The sequence below is a fragment of the Gigantopelta aegis genome, chromosome 15, assembly GCF_016097555.1.
Source record: "Gigantopelta aegis isolate Gae_Host chromosome 15, Gae_host_genome, whole genome shotgun sequence".
Lineage (NCBI taxonomy): Eukaryota > Metazoa > Mollusca > Gastropoda > Neomphalida > Peltospiridae > Gigantopelta > Gigantopelta aegis.
Window position 1 is genome coordinate 34264648 of NC_054713.1, and position 17277 is coordinate 34281924.

General features: G+C 40.2%; 2 protein-coding genes across 2 annotated transcripts; one reads left to right on the plus strand and one right to left on the minus strand.

Moving 5' to 3' along the window:
• Positions 1–3171: 3171 nt before the first annotated feature.
• LOC121390592 (xyloside xylosyltransferase 1-like) lies at positions 3172–7530 on the minus strand. The gene is made up of 2 exons (XM_041522447.1): positions 6951–7530; positions 3172–3923 (listed from the first exon to the last, which is right to left on the minus strand). The coding sequence occupies exons 1-2, from the start codon at positions 7413–7415 to the stop codon at positions 3252–3254; spliced, it is 1137 nt and encodes a 378-aa protein (XP_041378381.1). The 5' UTR covers positions 7416–7530; the 3' UTR covers positions 3172–3251.
• A 5411-nt stretch (positions 7531–12941) lies between these two features.
• Positions 12942–14957, plus strand: LOC121390449 (xyloside xylosyltransferase 1-like). The gene is made up of 2 exons (XM_041522270.1): positions 12942–13458; positions 14285–14957. The coding sequence occupies exons 1-2, from the start codon at positions 12982–12984 to the stop codon at positions 14954–14956; spliced, it is 1149 nt and encodes a 382-aa protein (XP_041378204.1). The 5' UTR covers positions 12942–12981; the 3' UTR covers position 14957.
• Positions 14958–17277: the final 2320 nt, after the last annotated feature.

Below are 17277 nucleotides of genomic sequence, written 5' to 3' on the forward strand. Positions count from 1 at the left end.
CTACTCTTTTCGCTTAGCAGCAAGGGGTCTTTTTTATATGCACTATCCCAGACAGGATAGCACATACCACGGCATTTGATATACCAGTTGTGGTGCACTGGATGGAACGACAAATAGCCCGATGGGCCCATCGATCCTAGACCGACCGCGCATCAAGCGTGCGCTTTACCACTGGCTACACCCTGCCCCTATCTTTGCATGGATAAAATGCAATACAGTTATTATAGATGATGATCTGCTGGTGTTTTGTTTTAATTTTAATTCTCACACACATCCCCTGCGCGTGCTGTAACCTCGCCGTGGTGCAGGGGTGTAACATTCTCTTTGAGAATGGCCAATACAGCACAAATTGAAATTTTTAGTAAAAGTCAGTATCTATCTGTGATATTTGTATTCTTGTACAGTCCTTTTACAGTTTTTATTTAAATCTTGAATTTTTATATTGATGTTGATCATCACCTTATTTGTTTGCATTACCGTAGTTTGACACCCAATAGCCGATGTATTTTTCGTGCTGGGGTGTCGTTAAACATTCATTCATTCTTACACACACACACACACACACACACACACGTTGTTGAGAACCTAATTCGTTATTTTTGTATCAGGCACGGAAGAGCTGGAGGGCTGATGTGGACTCTAGCCACCCCATCCTCCAATAATTCTGAATCAAAAACATGATTGGAAGTAAATTTTAAGGCAGAGATGAATTTTACTTGTAGAATGCAGGTAATTGCATTTCAGGACATCTAGTTTTCACAATTTTACGGGGGAGCATAGGCCTACCCCCGAAACCACATAGAAACGTTGCTTTGAGCCATCGATCTCAGTCAGTACCACCCCCCCCCCCCCCGCCCCCACCATGTCTACTTGCTTTTGCCGTGCCTGTGCATGTATACGTGTGCTATCCTAGCTGTCTGTTGTATGGTTTTGCTTCAACAGGACAATGCATGCTAGCATTCAGCAAGACTAACAACTGGACTCCTTCAGAGGAAAGGGACGGGACGTAGCTCAGTGGTACAGCGCTTGCCTGATGTGCTATCGATCTAGGATCGATTCCCGTCGGTGGGCCCATTGGGCTATTTCCCGTTCCAGCCAGTGCATCACGACTGGTACACCAAAGGCCGTGGTATGTGCTATCCTGTCTGTGGGATTATGCATATAAAAGATCCCTTGCTGCTGAACCGAAAAGAGTAGCCCATAAAGTGGCGACAGCGGGTTTTCTCCCTCAATATCTGTGTGATCCTTAACCATGTGTCCGACGCCATATAACCGTAAATAAAATGTGTTGAGTGCGTCGTTAAATAAAACATTTCCTTACTTCCTTCATCCTTCAGAGAAACACTATCGAGGTACTAATCTGGCTTGTAAGATCGCCCGACTTGTTCGTAATTGGGGGACCGGCCTCGGTAGCGTAGTGGTTAGGCCATCGGTCTACAGGCTTGTAGGTACTGGGTTCGGATCCCAGTCGAGGCATGGGATTTTTAATCCAGATACCGACTCCAAACCCTGAGTGAGTGCTCCGCAAGGCTCAATGGGTAGGTGTAAACCACTTGCACCGACCAGTGATCCATAACTGGTTCAACAAAGACCATGGTTTGTGCTATCCTGCCTGTGGGAAGCGCAAATAAAAGATCCCTTGCTGCTAATCGGAAAGAGTAGCCCATGTAGTGGCGACAGCGGGTTTCCTCTCAAAATCTGTGTGGTCCTTAACCATATGTCTGACACCATATAACCGTAAAATAAAATGTGATGAGTGCGTCGTTAAATAAAACATTTCTTTCTTTCTTTCGTTCGCAATTGTGCAGGTGTTGGATTTGTTGCGTCGTTGGGTGCGTGGGAACCACGTGCATATTTACAACATCCACAACCTCAACTTGATATCCTTTAACTCGTGGACGGATCTCTGTCACTATTCCAGAGATCCACCGTCTCATCAGAAGCATGAGCTGACATTGTACCGCTATCAATATGCAATGTTACGATTTTTGTGTATAGACCCCCAAGCTCCATTTAACGACGTGACAGTCACACATTTCATTTTGTATTGAAAATATCTTGTTACTTATACTGGCAGATGATACCTAAATAAAATCCAGTGCCTCAATTTCCAAATTCTCAGGTATCCAAATAGTTATTTTCCCCTGAATTACGGACCGTCGACATAATTCAATTATTTCCACAAAATATCAATAATAAGTAGGATATAGTGGTTATGTATATGGTTAAATAAAGTACTTTTAGGACAAATCAAATTTTCAGATACTTTGAAATTGTTGAGTCATTAATTAGATCAACCATCTGTGACTGAATGCCTTTAAAAGTTTAATGTGGCGAATTTAAATGATGTCAGTATTTAACTTCTCCTTACAATAATTATGAATAACAACAAATTTGATACATGTATGACGTTTCTGTTTTCAGAACGCTGGAAAATTCCAGTGCAAAGTTGCTATTACATTGTTTGATTATTTTTTGAATTTTGTTTTTTGGGGGGGGGGGCTCCCATTTGTTTAGGGGGCAGGCTGGCTTTTGCCCGAATTAAACGAAAATGCACGAATCTGGATAAAAAAAAAAACCACACAATTAAATTCATATTAGCATTAGAACGATTGAAATTCATGGTAAAAAGATATCTGGTTAGCACATTTTGCCCAAATAACTATAATTTATTCCCGAATTTTAGGTTTAGCCTACTCCAGCACTCCGTCTTGTACGCTTATGGGTGTCGTTTAAAAAAACACACACAAAAACTTGACTCTACTGAAGTGAAATTATGGTGAAATGTTATAGCCCAATGGGCCCACCGACGGGGATCGATCCCAAACCGACCGCGTATCAAGCGAGCGCTTTACCACTGGGCTACGTCCCGCACTTGTTTTAAACAATATTTATTTCTGTTTATATATTAACAGATGGGATTGGTCAACAGGTACAGCCTGTATAAAGACTTTGTCGCTTGATGCGCGGTCGGTTTAGAATTCATACCCCTCGATGGGCCAATTGGGCTATTTCTCGCTCTAACCAATGCACCACAACTGGTATACCAAAGGCTGTGGTATGTGCTACCCTGTCTGTGGGATGGTGCATATAGCGGGATTCTTCTCTAAGATTATAATTACCAAATGTTTGACATCCAATAACCGATGATTAATAAATCTATGTACTCTAGTGGTGTTGGTAAACAAAACGAACTTTAACTATAATTGGAATATTTTCTCTGATTAATCACCTGATGATAAAACAAAAATTTAAGTGGGAAATGATGTATTGCAGTTACCATGATAAATATTAACGTGGCCTGTGCACATAAAATATTCATCAAATACGTCAACGTATCCATGGTAGCGAAACCACTGACACAGCTGTCTGTTCCATGTGCACGGCAAAATATAAAACACATTCATATATTCCAAAGATAGCAGTGTGAAAAAGTCCTGATCCCCTAAGAAACCTTTAAAATAGTATTTTTCTGTGAGTTTAAAAACTTCCTGCGAATCTATTAACGAATTGTAAAGTTGCGACCTTCTCATTTTGTCAAGGTCAAGAAGTAGAACTCCACTATTGAATCCCGTGAACCCATTGGGCGGTGGCTCCCCCACGAGAGTTCCCGGATGATGTTTACGATACTGCCCGAACGCATGTCTGTAAACGGGTTGTAATTCTTTGGCAATTCCAATAATGTTTCCTTCTTTGAACTCTCCAAATAGTCTGTATAGCTGGTTAATATCAGATTGGAATTTCAAGTCGGCATCTATCATTATCACTTTGTGCAAGTAAGGGGGCATAACTCTGTGAATTATCAGCGACAGGAAGAAGAGGGCGTCGTTGTAATAATGTCCTGGTATGGTGAAGGACTTCAACATATTAAGTATGATGTGATTAAATTTCTCCGATATCTGGTTAACATCAAGATGAATTAACTGAAAATAAAAGTAAAATAACAATTTTGATTTAGCACACACACACACATATACACACACACACACACAAACACACCCCGACTAGTTATACACACAGAGTTAAAGTTTGTTTTGTTTAACGACTCCACTAGAGTAAATTGATTTATTAATCACTGGCTATTGGATGTCAAACATTTGGTCATTCTGACTTATCCAAGAATAGGTTCAGGCACGCCCATCTCGGATCCGATCTCTGACCGACTCCGGGGCAGAAGGGGTGGGGAGGGGTAAAGGTGTTTAAGTGGTGAATTTAAAGTAAGCAGTAAGTGCTTTGAATTAAATAAGCCAAATCCATAAAAATAGTATTGGGTTACATTTATTTATTTGGATGTCAAACATTTGATAATTCTGACATATAGTCTTAGAGAAGAAACCCGTTACATTTTTCCATTAGTAGCAAAGTGTTTTTTTTTATCTACCTTCCCTACAGAGAGGACGGCACATACCACGGCATTTTATATACGTCGTGGTGTACTTGTTGGAACGGGGGGGGGGGGGGGGGGGGGGGGGATCAAAGAATGAGCCACTGAGGTAGTTTTATCCTACGGTGCAAACACCTCAGGCGAACGCTCTACCGACTGAGCTAAATTCCGCCCCTCGTCACAAGGCTGCGTGCTTGAACGTTAAAGAGACTGCACCGAGTTTTCTGCTATTGTAATGATTGTTCCTGAGCCTGCTTAACGACGCACTCAACACATTTTATTTACGGTTATATGGCGTCAGAAATATAGTTAAAGAAAGAAAAAGAATGAAATTCACTAGTCGGGACAGAAGGAAATGTTTTATTTAACGACGCACTCAACACATTTTATTTACGGTTATATGGCGTCAGAAATATAGTTAAAGAAAGAAAAAGAATGAAATTCACTAGCCGGGACAGAAGGAAATGTTTTATTTAACGACGCACTCAACACATTTTTTTTACGGTTATATGGCATCAGACATATAGTTATTAAGGACCACACAGATACTGAGAGGAAACTCACTGTCGCCACTTCATGGGATACTCTTTTCGATTAGCAGCCAGGGATCTTTTATATGCACCATCCCACAGACAGGGTAGTACATACCAGGGTCTTTGATATACCAATCGTGGTGCACTGGCTGGAACGAGAAATAGCCCAATGGGCCCACCGACGGGGATAGATCCCAGACCGACCGCGCATCGAGCGAGCGCTTTACCACTGGACTACGTCCCGTCCCTAACGACAGAAAATGCATATCATATGTGTTTATCTTGTTCGAATATGTGTCAAGGTATTCAGTGTGTTTCTGGTCGTTCTAAATGGCTCGAACTTCATTTTATTTCCTTAAATGTTTTATATCATAGCCTATGTAGGCTACAAACTTAGGGGAGTCTGAGCCGGGGCGATTTTTATTTTTAAATTATTTTTTTAAAGTCTTAATTTTATTTTTAAAAAAATAATAATAATCCCACTATCGCTATTTCTGTCCCGAGTCAGATCCCCGATCATATGGCCACAGACCACAATTAATTTCGCTATGTGTTTCTATATAGCCTTAGTGGCTATAACATGTTTATTAATATCAGCAGCCCGTGGATTTTTGTATGTACCTTTGCCTGCCTGGGGGACAAATACCCTGAAAATGACAACCCCTGTTGCCCAGCTCTTTCTCCCAGCATATTGGTTTAAACAAACATACCCTTCAAACCAGGCCGGAGTACACCCATTTTACACAAAAAGCACTACTTTTGCATGGGCCGGAATTACCACAACCAAGTCTTCAATGCCAACAAGTTACACATGGTTACAAACTATATGCTCTCCCCTGTCACTTCAGTCAGATAGTTGCCACTTCATAGCTGTCTGCCATGAAATAATCACAGTCAAACAGCAGACTACTTGCGCGGACAAATTTCCAAATAGGAAGATAACTGTGATCTGAGGCCATATCGGAGGTCGGACACGGGATGGGCGTGTTCGAAACCACGTTAAACTAGTGACCTACCTACCTACCACTATCGCTAATTGTGGAAGTTTGGTGGTCATTGCGATCGCTAGCTGCAAACGCTAGTATAATAAGTTTGCAATTTATAAGGAATCGTGACTGGCAACGTTCGGAAAATTCTAGGTGTTACGTAAAAAGTACATACTCGTACATATTTTAGTGTTCTTTCTGTTTAATAATGAGACAATATCGCCCGAAAGTAGTTACCTTTGAAAATGTTTCAAGCGGGAACACTCCTGTGTCACCATCTGCAAGAGGGACACCCTTCCCACACCCACCCTCTCCGCCTCCACAATGTCAAATTCTTTCCGACGCCCCTGAAAATTGTCAGGCAAAATCTAGTTTGGGATCGTACAAAAATTAGGTTGACCAGAAACACAGAGCAATATACAAACTCTGTTTTAATTAATCAAGAAATGTATTTAGTGTGCTATATTAATAGTTCACATTGCAATGGCAGTAAACCCGGGGCAGTCTTTTTCATTTGATACAAAACCAGCCTCGGTAGCGTAGTGGTTAAGCCATCGGAGTACAGGCTGGTAGGTACAGGGTTCGCAGCCCGGTACCGGCTCCAACCCAGAGCGAGTTCTTAGGGGCTCAATGGATAGGTGTATGGCCACTACACCCTCTTTTCTCTCACTAACAACTAACCCACTGTCCTGGACAGACAGCCTAGATAGCTGAGGTGTGTGCCCCGGATAGCGTGCTTGAACCTTAATTGGATAGAAGCACGAAAATAAGTTGAAATGCAAAGGAAATGTAGCAGGTTTCCGCTTTAAGACTATGTTAGAATAACCAAATGTTTAACATCCAATAACCTTTACACCCTCTTCTCTCTCACTAACCACAAACTAACAACTAACCCACTGTCCTGTAAAGATAGCCGAGATGCGTGTACCCAGGACAGCGTGCTTGAGCCTTAATTGGATATAAGTACGAAAATAAATTAAAATTTGATACAAGCTCATTTATAAAGCAAGTTAAAGTGAAAATAAAAACTTTAATATTAAATCTCACCTGATGACACTTTTTACAAACCGAGTCCATGATCTGTTCAGCAATGTCTTTACTGTATTCGTCCCCGATGATATAAAACACGATTCGAGTTCTTGTTTTGGAAAGCATGGAAGATATACACGTCTTAAACTTTTCCTTTAGTTCCGTGTACCGTTTAATATTACTAAACGTTATAATGACATAAATTTTTCCGTCATCTGTAATCGGGTGTTTTTCAACGGGGTCTTTATTTGAGAGGACACCGTTGCCAGAATACACGTCCTGTTGGAATGATATCGACAAGTCGATCGTTCGTTTTGCTTGTGCTTCAGCATTGCGATATATATTTTTTGTTATTGTCGTAAAAGTCGTGGTATTTTTCCAGATATAAAATGCATAAAGCAGGAAAGCAATAAATGTTAGCAAAAAAAGCTTAAAAGCGTTTGAACTTTTCACAAAGTGGCAAACCATTGTAACGATCGCCATTTGCACTTGATTTTAAAGATAATATCGGGGTGCGTTCCTCTTCTGATAACGTTAGGTAACGTATAATATTAAAAAAAATTTTTTTAAAAAAACGCTTCACAAAGAAAGCGATAACTGATCCCAGGTCCACAAGAACTGGTGGCGATCCCCACCACCCAGTCTAGAACAAAAATGTGCATGTACTTTAGTCTGAAGGGCCGTAGTAAGTGTGGTTAAGAAAGGTATTGAGTTAACGTGCCAAGCGCACTACATATGTCAATGGCGTAGCCAGCATGAGGCAGACGAGGCGCTTGTCTGGTCTGGGATTTCAGATCTGAAAAATATCACATACTTTGATAGCACTGAAAATGTAAGATATATGATATATATATATATACACACACACACACACACACACACACACACACACACACACAGTGAAACCTCTAAAAACCGGACCCTATAAAAACCGGAATTATCTCAAAATTGGACATGTTTTATGGTCCCTTTTTAAATATCAGTACAAAAGAGAACCTCTCTAAACCGGATACCCCTTAAAACTGGACATTTTACTTAGTCCCGAGAGTATCCGGCTTAGGGGTGTTTCACTGTATATAGGGCCTATATATACTACTCAAAAGAATTTAAGGGTCAAACATTTATAACCAAATAAGTTTCAGAGTGTATTAGATTGATGATGTAAACTACACCAAAAATTTAATTTATTGTTCCATATTTACAAAAAAAACACAAATAAACGTCACTGTATACAAGAAGTCACATGACATGCTGTCAAAGTTGAAGGTCGTCAAACATGGATTTTACACATTAGAACATTCGTTTAATAGTGTGTGAATCCACCCCTGGCGCGAATACACTCGACACATCGTTGCCTCATGCTGTTGATCAGACGTCTGAAGAACTCTTGGGGAATGGCCTGCCACTCTGCCATAAGAAGTTGACCCAGATCATGAAGGTTGGCCGGAGGGGCATGGTTATCCCGAACTCTCCTGCCTAATTCGTCCCAGGCGTGCTCTATTGGGGCCAAGTCAGGCGAATATGCTGGCCAATCCATCCTGGCGATACCTTGTTGTCTGAGAAAGTCCGTTACCACCCTGGCGCGGTAGGGTCTGGCATTGTCATCCTGCAGAACTGCCCCGCCGCCAATCTGCTGAAGGCCTGGGAGAACCAACGGCCGGATAATCTCATTCAGATAGCGGATTCCATTCAGATTGCCATCCACCACATAGAGGGGGGTCCTGTGGTGGATAGAGATGCCGCCCCACACCATGACGCTGCCACCACCGAACCGGTGACGTTGTCTAACGTTAACGTCAGCGAAGCGCTCCCCAGGACGGCTGTAGACACGTACCCGTCCGTCGTTGAACTGGAGACTAAACCTGGACTCATCAGTGAACATCACTCGACCCCACTGAACACGTTGCCACCGCAGATGAAGCGTGCACCATTGACGTCTGGCCGTTCTGTGACGTGGTAGGAGTGGTGGTCGAACAGCCTGGCGACGGCAGCGTAGATTATTGGCTCTTAGACGATTGCGTATGGTTTGATCAGACACTCGAGTTCCAGTCGCAGTCCGCAGATTGTCACGTAATCGGCGTGCAGTGGTTGTGCGTTGACGTAGAGCCATATTGGTGATGTAGTGGTCCTCTCTATTTGTAGTGCTTCGGGGTCTTCCCGAACGTGGACGATTTCGAACAGAATTCGTTGCTTGGTACCGTTGCCACAGTCGGCCAACGACACTCTGACTGACACCAAGTCTCAGAGCAACATTTCTTTGCGTATTGCCATCCTGAAGCCAAGCAATAGCCCTTCCTCGATCTTCGATAGTCAGTTGACGTCGTACCATTGTCGAATTTGGAGTGTGCACCGTACACGAACGCAAGCTCCAATTATACGGAAATTCAGCATTGGGAACATGGAATACACATGCAAAGCGTGCAAATGAAGCGCTTTGTGAAAAAGCAAGTTATGGGCACTTAGCAGACCTTTCGCTTTCGCCCTAATTTACGTGCAAATGTAAGCATGTTTTCGCCATTAGAACTAGTCGACAGTATCAATGACAGTGGATTTTAATTCATTTATGGGTTGCTTAGACCCACTTTCGTCAAAATGGAACAATACCATGCGTGACATTATGGTCTAGCTAATATAATTGACATTCAGAAAATAATGTCGAAAATATCGTCTGACCCTTAAATTCTTTTGAGTAATATATATATATATATATATATATATATATATATATATATATATATATATATATATATATATATATATTACATTGTACAAGAATAGCCGATTGCATAGAAACTGATGAAATCGCAATATTTGTTTTGTCACAGTCGGCTATTCTCGTACGAGGCATTCGTATCGTGTGGCCTCGCCTTTAGTTCTGGATCAATCTAATTAAAATTAGCTCCACTATTACATGTGGATCTAACAGCAGCCCGTTGGAGCTCATGTCCAGTTGACCTTTCATTCGACCAATCAAAACCTTACTTGCAAAATCATGCCAGTGATTTGAAAAGAATTTGAAAACATTCGGGATTATGCCGAGGGTATACGAAATGATTCGGGTGAATTACGAAGTATGCCAGAAACTAATTTCAATATAAAATTTTATATAAAATTCGTTTCCAGACGAAAAAAAACCCAACTGTGATCCAGAGTTTATTATTGCACTTTTGCCCCTGCTTTTTAATGTTGAAATAGACCAACATGTTTGCCTATTGCATAAATAGTCTCGCCCGATATTTTTAGAATTTGTATGCTCCCGAATAACGCTATAAACGGCGAAGTGTAATTAGTCGATATTTGAATTGTTATTTATAGATGAAATGTCACCTGGACATGGGAGTCCACGCAATGCTGTTAGATCTACCAGGGTAGACCCAGTAGAGCTAATTTTAATCAGATTGGTTCTGGATAACAAAAAATAATAACTTTGTGAAACTGACTGTCGTCGACCTTTAATTCGTGGATTAAAAGCTCGTTTGTGAGTAGCGTTCCCGTCTAGTTTTGGTAGCGCGCTCATTAAATTGTAAATATTCGTCACCGTTTTCGTCTGTTTTCAGTTCAAATGTTCCACAAAATAGCATTTTAAAAATGCATAACAGTTAACTGCTTTAATAGGCAATTCAAACCAAGCACCAACTTTGTTTACATATCGCCAAGGGCATTCCCGGTAACCATGTGCTATAAATAGTTGCGTTGAATACGGCATAGTTCCGGCAGTTGAGTTGAATACGGAAAAGTGTATTTCATTTTTGTATTCAGGGCTGTATTTATATAGTAAGATTTAATGGGTATGTAATAAATGATGATAACCTTGTGAAATGTGTTTGAAAACTCGTCCCAAAGTGGTTATCCGTGACGATGATTAGCTTGCAGTTAATGCGTGTACGATCACGATCACGTGACATTATCCGCCGGCTATAATTTAATCTGCTATTTTTCTAGATCATCAATGCATATTATGCTTGGTGTACACCTACCGATTAAGGCCGACTCGACTGTCGGGTCGGGACTCAGCAGTGGTCTGAAAATGTGCACCCGCACACACCAGCCGAGGCGACAGTCTAATGAAGGCAAAACAGGAGATTAGACGCGACTGTCACGTCGTTGGTCCGCACACAGTTGCTGATTAACGCCGACACGACTGTCGCGTCGGCGTTAATCAGTAAGTGTGTGCCAAGCATTAGGCTAAGTCAAGAAGATCAAAGTTGTAATGTTTTACTACTTGGCATAAACAGCATTTCCTTCACGGAATCTTTGACGTAAAATATAAATTGTAGGCGAACAGACTATATCATACTGTCATATTGTGTCCATTAAAGGCACATTCCTGAGTTTGCTGCACTGTAAGATGTTTCCGACTAATACAATATTTTTACAATTCAACTTACATGTTAAATATATTTTCTTTTTTAGAATATCAGTTCCTATATATTCAATGTGTTTTTGGTCGTCTTAATAGTTGTAAGAAAAGTAAAGTTTGTTTTATTTAACGACGCCACTAGAGCACATTGAATTTTGTATCTTATCATCGGCTATTGGACGTCAAACATATGGTCATTCTGACACTGTTTTTTTTAGAGGAAACCCGCTGTCGCCACATAGGCTGCTCTTTTACGACAAGCAGCAAGGGATATTTTATTTGCACTTCCCACAGGCAGGATAGCACAAACCATGGCCTTTATTGAACCAGTTATGGATCACTGGTCGGTGCAAGTGGTTTACACCTACCCACTGAGCCTTGCGGAGCACTCACTCGGGGTTTGGAGTCGGTATCTGGATTACAAATCCCATGCCTCGACTGGGATCTGAACCCAGTACCTACCAGCCTGTAGACCGATGGCCTAACCACGACGCCACTGAGGCCGGTAATAATATTTGTAAGAAGCCCAAACTGGATTTTGTCTTCAAATAATTTCGTACGTACGAAAAAAATATATTTTAAGAAATAAAATGAAATTTAACCTAGTTCAAATATTAGAACGGCCAGAAACGACGTTTAATATACAGCCACTAATATTTTATGAAGAAATATATATTTGATATGTAATTACAATCGTTAAAACGTCGCTGTTAGTCGATAACATCTTAAAAATTGCAGCAAACTCAGGAATGTTCCTTTAAAGTAACAGCCAGTTCTTTCTCGATATGGAGATGTAATTAAAATTGAAATTGTGGCGTCATTTGTTAACTAATCAGTTAGGCTACTCTTATTACATTTTACAATGGTAAATTAAATTATTTGGGTGTAATTTTTGGTAAGCATGTAATCGACTTTACATTTCACAAGAAAAAGTGAATAAATGTTTCTGGCTATTATGCAACTTTGAGACAGTCCCTCCTACGGGGGACCGGCCTCGGTGGCGTCGTGGCAGGCCATCGGTCTACAGGCTGGTAGGTACTGGGTTCGGATCCCAGTCGAGACATGGGATTTTTAATCGAGATACCGACTCCAAACCCTGAGTGAGTGCTCCGCAAGGCTCAATGGGTAGGTGTAAACCACTTACACCGACCAGTGATCCATAACTGGTTCAACAAAGGCCATGGTTTGTGCTATCCTGCCTGTGGGAAGCGCAAATAAAAGATCCCTTGCTGCCTGTCGTAAAAAGAGTAGCCTATGTGGCGACAGCGGGTTTCCTCTAAAAACAGTGTCAGAATGACCATATGTTTGACGTCCAATAGCCGATGATAAGATAAAAAATCAATGTGCTCTAGTGGCGTCGTTAAATAAAACAAACTTCTTTTTTTTCCTACGGGGGGGGGGGGGGGGGGGGCAGCTAAAAGTCTCAAATCACAACCACCCATATACTTTGTAACACACCCACACATAATAAACAATTTTTAAATGTTAAAAATAAGAACATATCACTGACGATCCTATAACACATCCACTAAATTTAAACAGTATCTCCTATATGTGTCTGATATCCTGAAATAAAAATACGGATACGAAACGACCAGGAATGAAAATGAACGTGTACGAAAATGACTAGAAACACAAACGACTTGGTACGAAAAACGAGACCTGCGATAAAATCTCGCGTGATGTGTCATGGCGGTTGTCAGAATGTTTTGTAGGCTTGTCAAAGGATCGAGGGCTCTGCAGGTGCTTCTGGTAGCATTTGTCGCGTTTCTGCTTTATGCATTTTACGTCTGGAAGAATGCCAACACTTTTACTACGATAACTAAAATGATATATAGTGATGTCGAACCTCGGTTGAAACCAAAACATCCCGAATCTATCGATTTATCATTCCTGCAACAGCTGCACGACGATACCGATGTTCTCACGGACAGTGGAGACGATGACGGCGACAGCCAGTTTGAACACGACGATGAAATTTATGTTATCATTACATTCAGCAAAGCAAAACAGAATTATGCACTTCAGAACAAGTTTAGGACTTGCGTGTCTTCGATGTTTTACCAAACCAGAACGCGAATCATGTTTTATATCATCGGAGATGACGTCAGTCAAAATATTGCAGAAAACATCATGCATGAAGTTTCTAACAATAACAGTTTTCAGGTAATATTTTGTCCTTGTAATATATAACATGCAGGAATGATCGGAAGTCTTGCAAAATTCTTAACTGGGGGAGTAGTTCATAAAGATAAATGTCGCGGCACAATATTTATTTTTGTGATGTTTATTGCTGTGCTATAAGGAGGTCCAATAAATGTCAAAATGTTAAAAAAAAAAAAAACATCGGACTGTAGATGTTTACCTTGGTGCACTTGTGGAGGAGAGGGTGCTTCTGTAGGAAGGTGTTTTTTGGGGGGTGGGGTGGGGGGAGGCATCCATATATACTGCAGCTCAGAGCACATTTTTATCTAAAAATTCTCCATTGTAGGGAAGGGTATGCACATCATTTTGACTTCATGACAGGGTGTGGTATAATCAATACAGTAGTTGCTAACTTTGTGATGTTGTAGTTTCGACTTTCGCGTAATTTTATATGAGGCATTGAATACACGTGTTTGTATGTATTGTCTTTGTGCATGTGAGAAAGACAGAGACTGAGAAAGAGTATGTGTGTGTGCATGAGTGTGGTGTCACATCAGAGGGAGAGTGAGGGACATGGAGAGAGAGACCGAGACACACACATATAGAGAGAGAGAGAGAAGGAGAGAGACTCAGCCTTTTGTTTTTACTTTTTTAATTATTAGGTACTGGTACTGGTACTTAAAAAATGTATGGTACATACATGTATAACTTAGTACGGCTAGGTGATTTTTAATCATGGCTTGTGGATTTAAAAGTCACTTATCCCATCGCTAGTGGATTTAAAAAAAAAAAAATTAATTCTAGAAGTTCTGCTCATGCATTATAAACATTTATTTTTGCATTTCAGGTAATGCATCTTGATGTTCACCTACTTGCCAAAAAACTCAATCGAACAATATTTAAGATGCAGAAGTACTTCACCAAGCCAGGGGCATACTACAGTGATCCTCTTTTCTTCCTGTCATTGGTGATTCATAGAGTTATGCCCCTTGACTTGCACAGAGTGATAATGCTGGATTCTGATTTGAAATTCCGGTCCGATATCAACCAGCTGTACAGACTATTTGGAGAATTTAAAGAAGAGAACATAATAGGAATTGCTAGAGAAATGCAGCCAGTATACAGACACACCTTCTGGCAGTATCGTAAAAACAATCCCGGAACTCGTGTTGGGGATCCACCACCGAACGGACTTACAGGATTCAACAGTGGAGTTCTGCTTCTTGACCTAGACAAAATGAGAAAGTCTGACCTTTATAATTCTTTAATAGACTCTGATGCAGTTTTTAATTTGACAGAAAAGTTCTATTTTAAAGGTCATTTAGGGGATCAAGACTTCTTCACCTTGCTATCTTTGGACTACGAGAATTTATTTTATATTTTGCCATGCACGTGGAACAGACAGCTGTGTGAGTGGTGGCGACATCATGGGTATGCTGACATATTCGATGAATATTTCACATGCAAAAGTCATATCAATATTTACCATGGCAACTGCAATACACCGTTTCCAGTCTGAATATGTTGTTTTAATTATTATCTTGGGTGGAATGTACCTCAGTGATAAAGAGTGCTCACCTGATGTGTGATGGGTCCAGGGCTTCTAGATTATGGTTGCCCCACTCCCATGGCTAGTGATATTCAAGGTTGGGCTAGTAAATAACTACTATTACCATGCCCGATGGCTAGTGAAATTGTTTTGGTCAAATGTTCCAGTTACAGTAAGTTTATTTTGTAAATATGAATATCCTGTCCCCACCCCCACTCCAATGTTAGTGTTTTTAAGCTTTATGTCCCTCTTTAGGTGACATATCTTATTATTACTATTATTTAGTAAAATTGTATTAACTTAAAGTAAAGTAGGGCTAGTGAATTTTTAATCATGGCTAGTAAAAAAAAATTAATCACTGATCCCATGGCTAGTGGATTTGATAAACATTGTAGAAGCCCTGGGGTCACAGGATCAATCACTCTGAGTGGACCTGTTTTATTGTCCACCATCCCAATTAAACTTGAGGTTTGTTTTTGTTTAACAATACCACAAGAGCACACTTGATTTATTAATCATTGGCTGTTGGATGTCAAACATTTTGTAAGATAATATCTGATTGATATATTTGGTCTTGGGGAAACTCGCTACAGTTTTCCATTAATAGTAAGAGATCTTTAATATGCACCCTGGGCTAACTCTGGCACTCTACAAATCCGCCAAATGTGAATTTTAAGAACCACTGGTGAATTTTATTTTAATTTGGCAAAATAAATTCATGTAATAATTGACATTTTGTCAGAAAATAACTTGGATTCTGCAATTGTTTAAGTTTAATAAATCATTTTGTAAATTGTTTCGCTCACCCTGCCACCATCCCACAGACATGGTAGCACATGCCACAGCATTTGATATACCAGTTGTGGTACACTGGCTGAAATGAGAAATAGCCCAATGGGCTCATCGACGGATCAATCCTAGACCAACCACGCATCAGACGAACACTTTACCGCTGAGCTATGTCCCACCTCTACCGTCCCAACTTAGTTACTAGTATACAATGACTGGTACATGTATCATATGCTACCATATGTAGTGTACTGTCCCTTCTTGCCTACTGGACTGAATGAGCCAAATTTTACACTTGCCTCAATAATTCTGTCTAAACTTAGGGCTAGGCGATTTTTAAATAAACCCGAAGTCATGTAACTAATCCTACCTTTACGATTGATGACTTAACATCATAACAAATAAAAGTTTTTAGAATTCTGTTGAATTATTTATCTGACAAGTTGCCATTCCCTGTTGAGTCATTGTTTTAAAACTATTTTAACAAATTAATATTTTTAACTTTATATTTATGGTCATGTTGTTATATATTTATCTTGTTACATTACATTATGTTTGGACTATTTTTGCACATATGATGAAATGAGTTTTCATGTGAAATATTTATATATGGGTCAAGAATAAAGAAACTTAGAATTAGTTTACTATTGTTTTTTTGTAATTAAGTGAGCAGGAAAAAGAATCGGGTACTGTTGTTAGGTAAACCTTGGCCCTTACAGAAACTGCTTTGTGGTACGGGTAGCATATGTGGCCACAGCAGACTCTCTGCCTTCTTTCTTCTGTTGTCTCTCTCTCTTTCTCTCTCTCTCTTTCTTTCTCTCGTTATCTTTCTGTTGATGTTTCTCTCTCTTTCTCTACAATATTTCTGTTGCTTTTTTCTCTAGTTCTCTCGATCTCTTGTTATCAATCTGATGCTTTTTCTCTACATCTCTTTTTCTTCAGTCAATGTTCCACAACTTATATATTAAAGGTTGTGGTATGTACTATCCTGTCTGTGGGATGCTAATCGGAAAGTGTAGCTTATTGCGGGGCGGCAACGTTTCCTCTCTTTATAATCTTTGTGGTCCGTAACTAATTGACTAACGCCATGATTACAATGTGTTGAATACATTGTTAAATAAAACATTCCTTCCTTCATTTTCTTCTCTTCCTCTCTTTAAGTTGAATCTCAACAAAGTCAAAATAACCATGTTAGACTTGACGTAGCCATAGTTTAAAATGTGCCGAGGTGTTAAATAGTTCTTTCCTTTCTGTTCTGTATTGTTCAGTCGTGTGAATATACATAAAGTTTGCTTTGTCTTAACAACACTACTAGAGCACATTGATTTATTAGTCGACTATTGGATGTCGGACAATTGATAATTTTGACTTCTGTAGTTTTCAGAGGAAACCAGTACATTTTTCTATTAGCAGCAAGGGATCTTTTATATGCACCATCCCACAGACAGGACAGTACATACCACAGCATCTGACCAGTTGTGGTGCACTGGTTGGGACGGGGT

Excerpts from the sequence above, each read along its gene's own strand:
- LOC121390592 (XM_041522447.1), bottom strand. The coding sequence starts at position 7,415 with ATGGCGATCGTTACAATGGTTTGCCACTTTGTGAAAAGTTCAAACGCT. Across the intron at positions 3,924-6,950 it reads TTTGTAAAAAGTGTCATCAG|TTAATTCATCTTGATGTTAA; the intron begins GTGAGATTTAAT and ends TTTTATTTTCAG.
- LOC121390449 (XM_041522270.1), top strand. The coding sequence starts at position 12,982 with ATGGCGGTTGTCAGAATGTTTTGTAGGCTTGTCAAAGGATCGAGGGCT. Across the intron at positions 13,459-14,284 it reads CTAACAATAACAGTTTTCAG|GTAATGCATCTTGATGTTCA; the intron begins GTAATATTTTGT and ends TTTGCATTTCAG.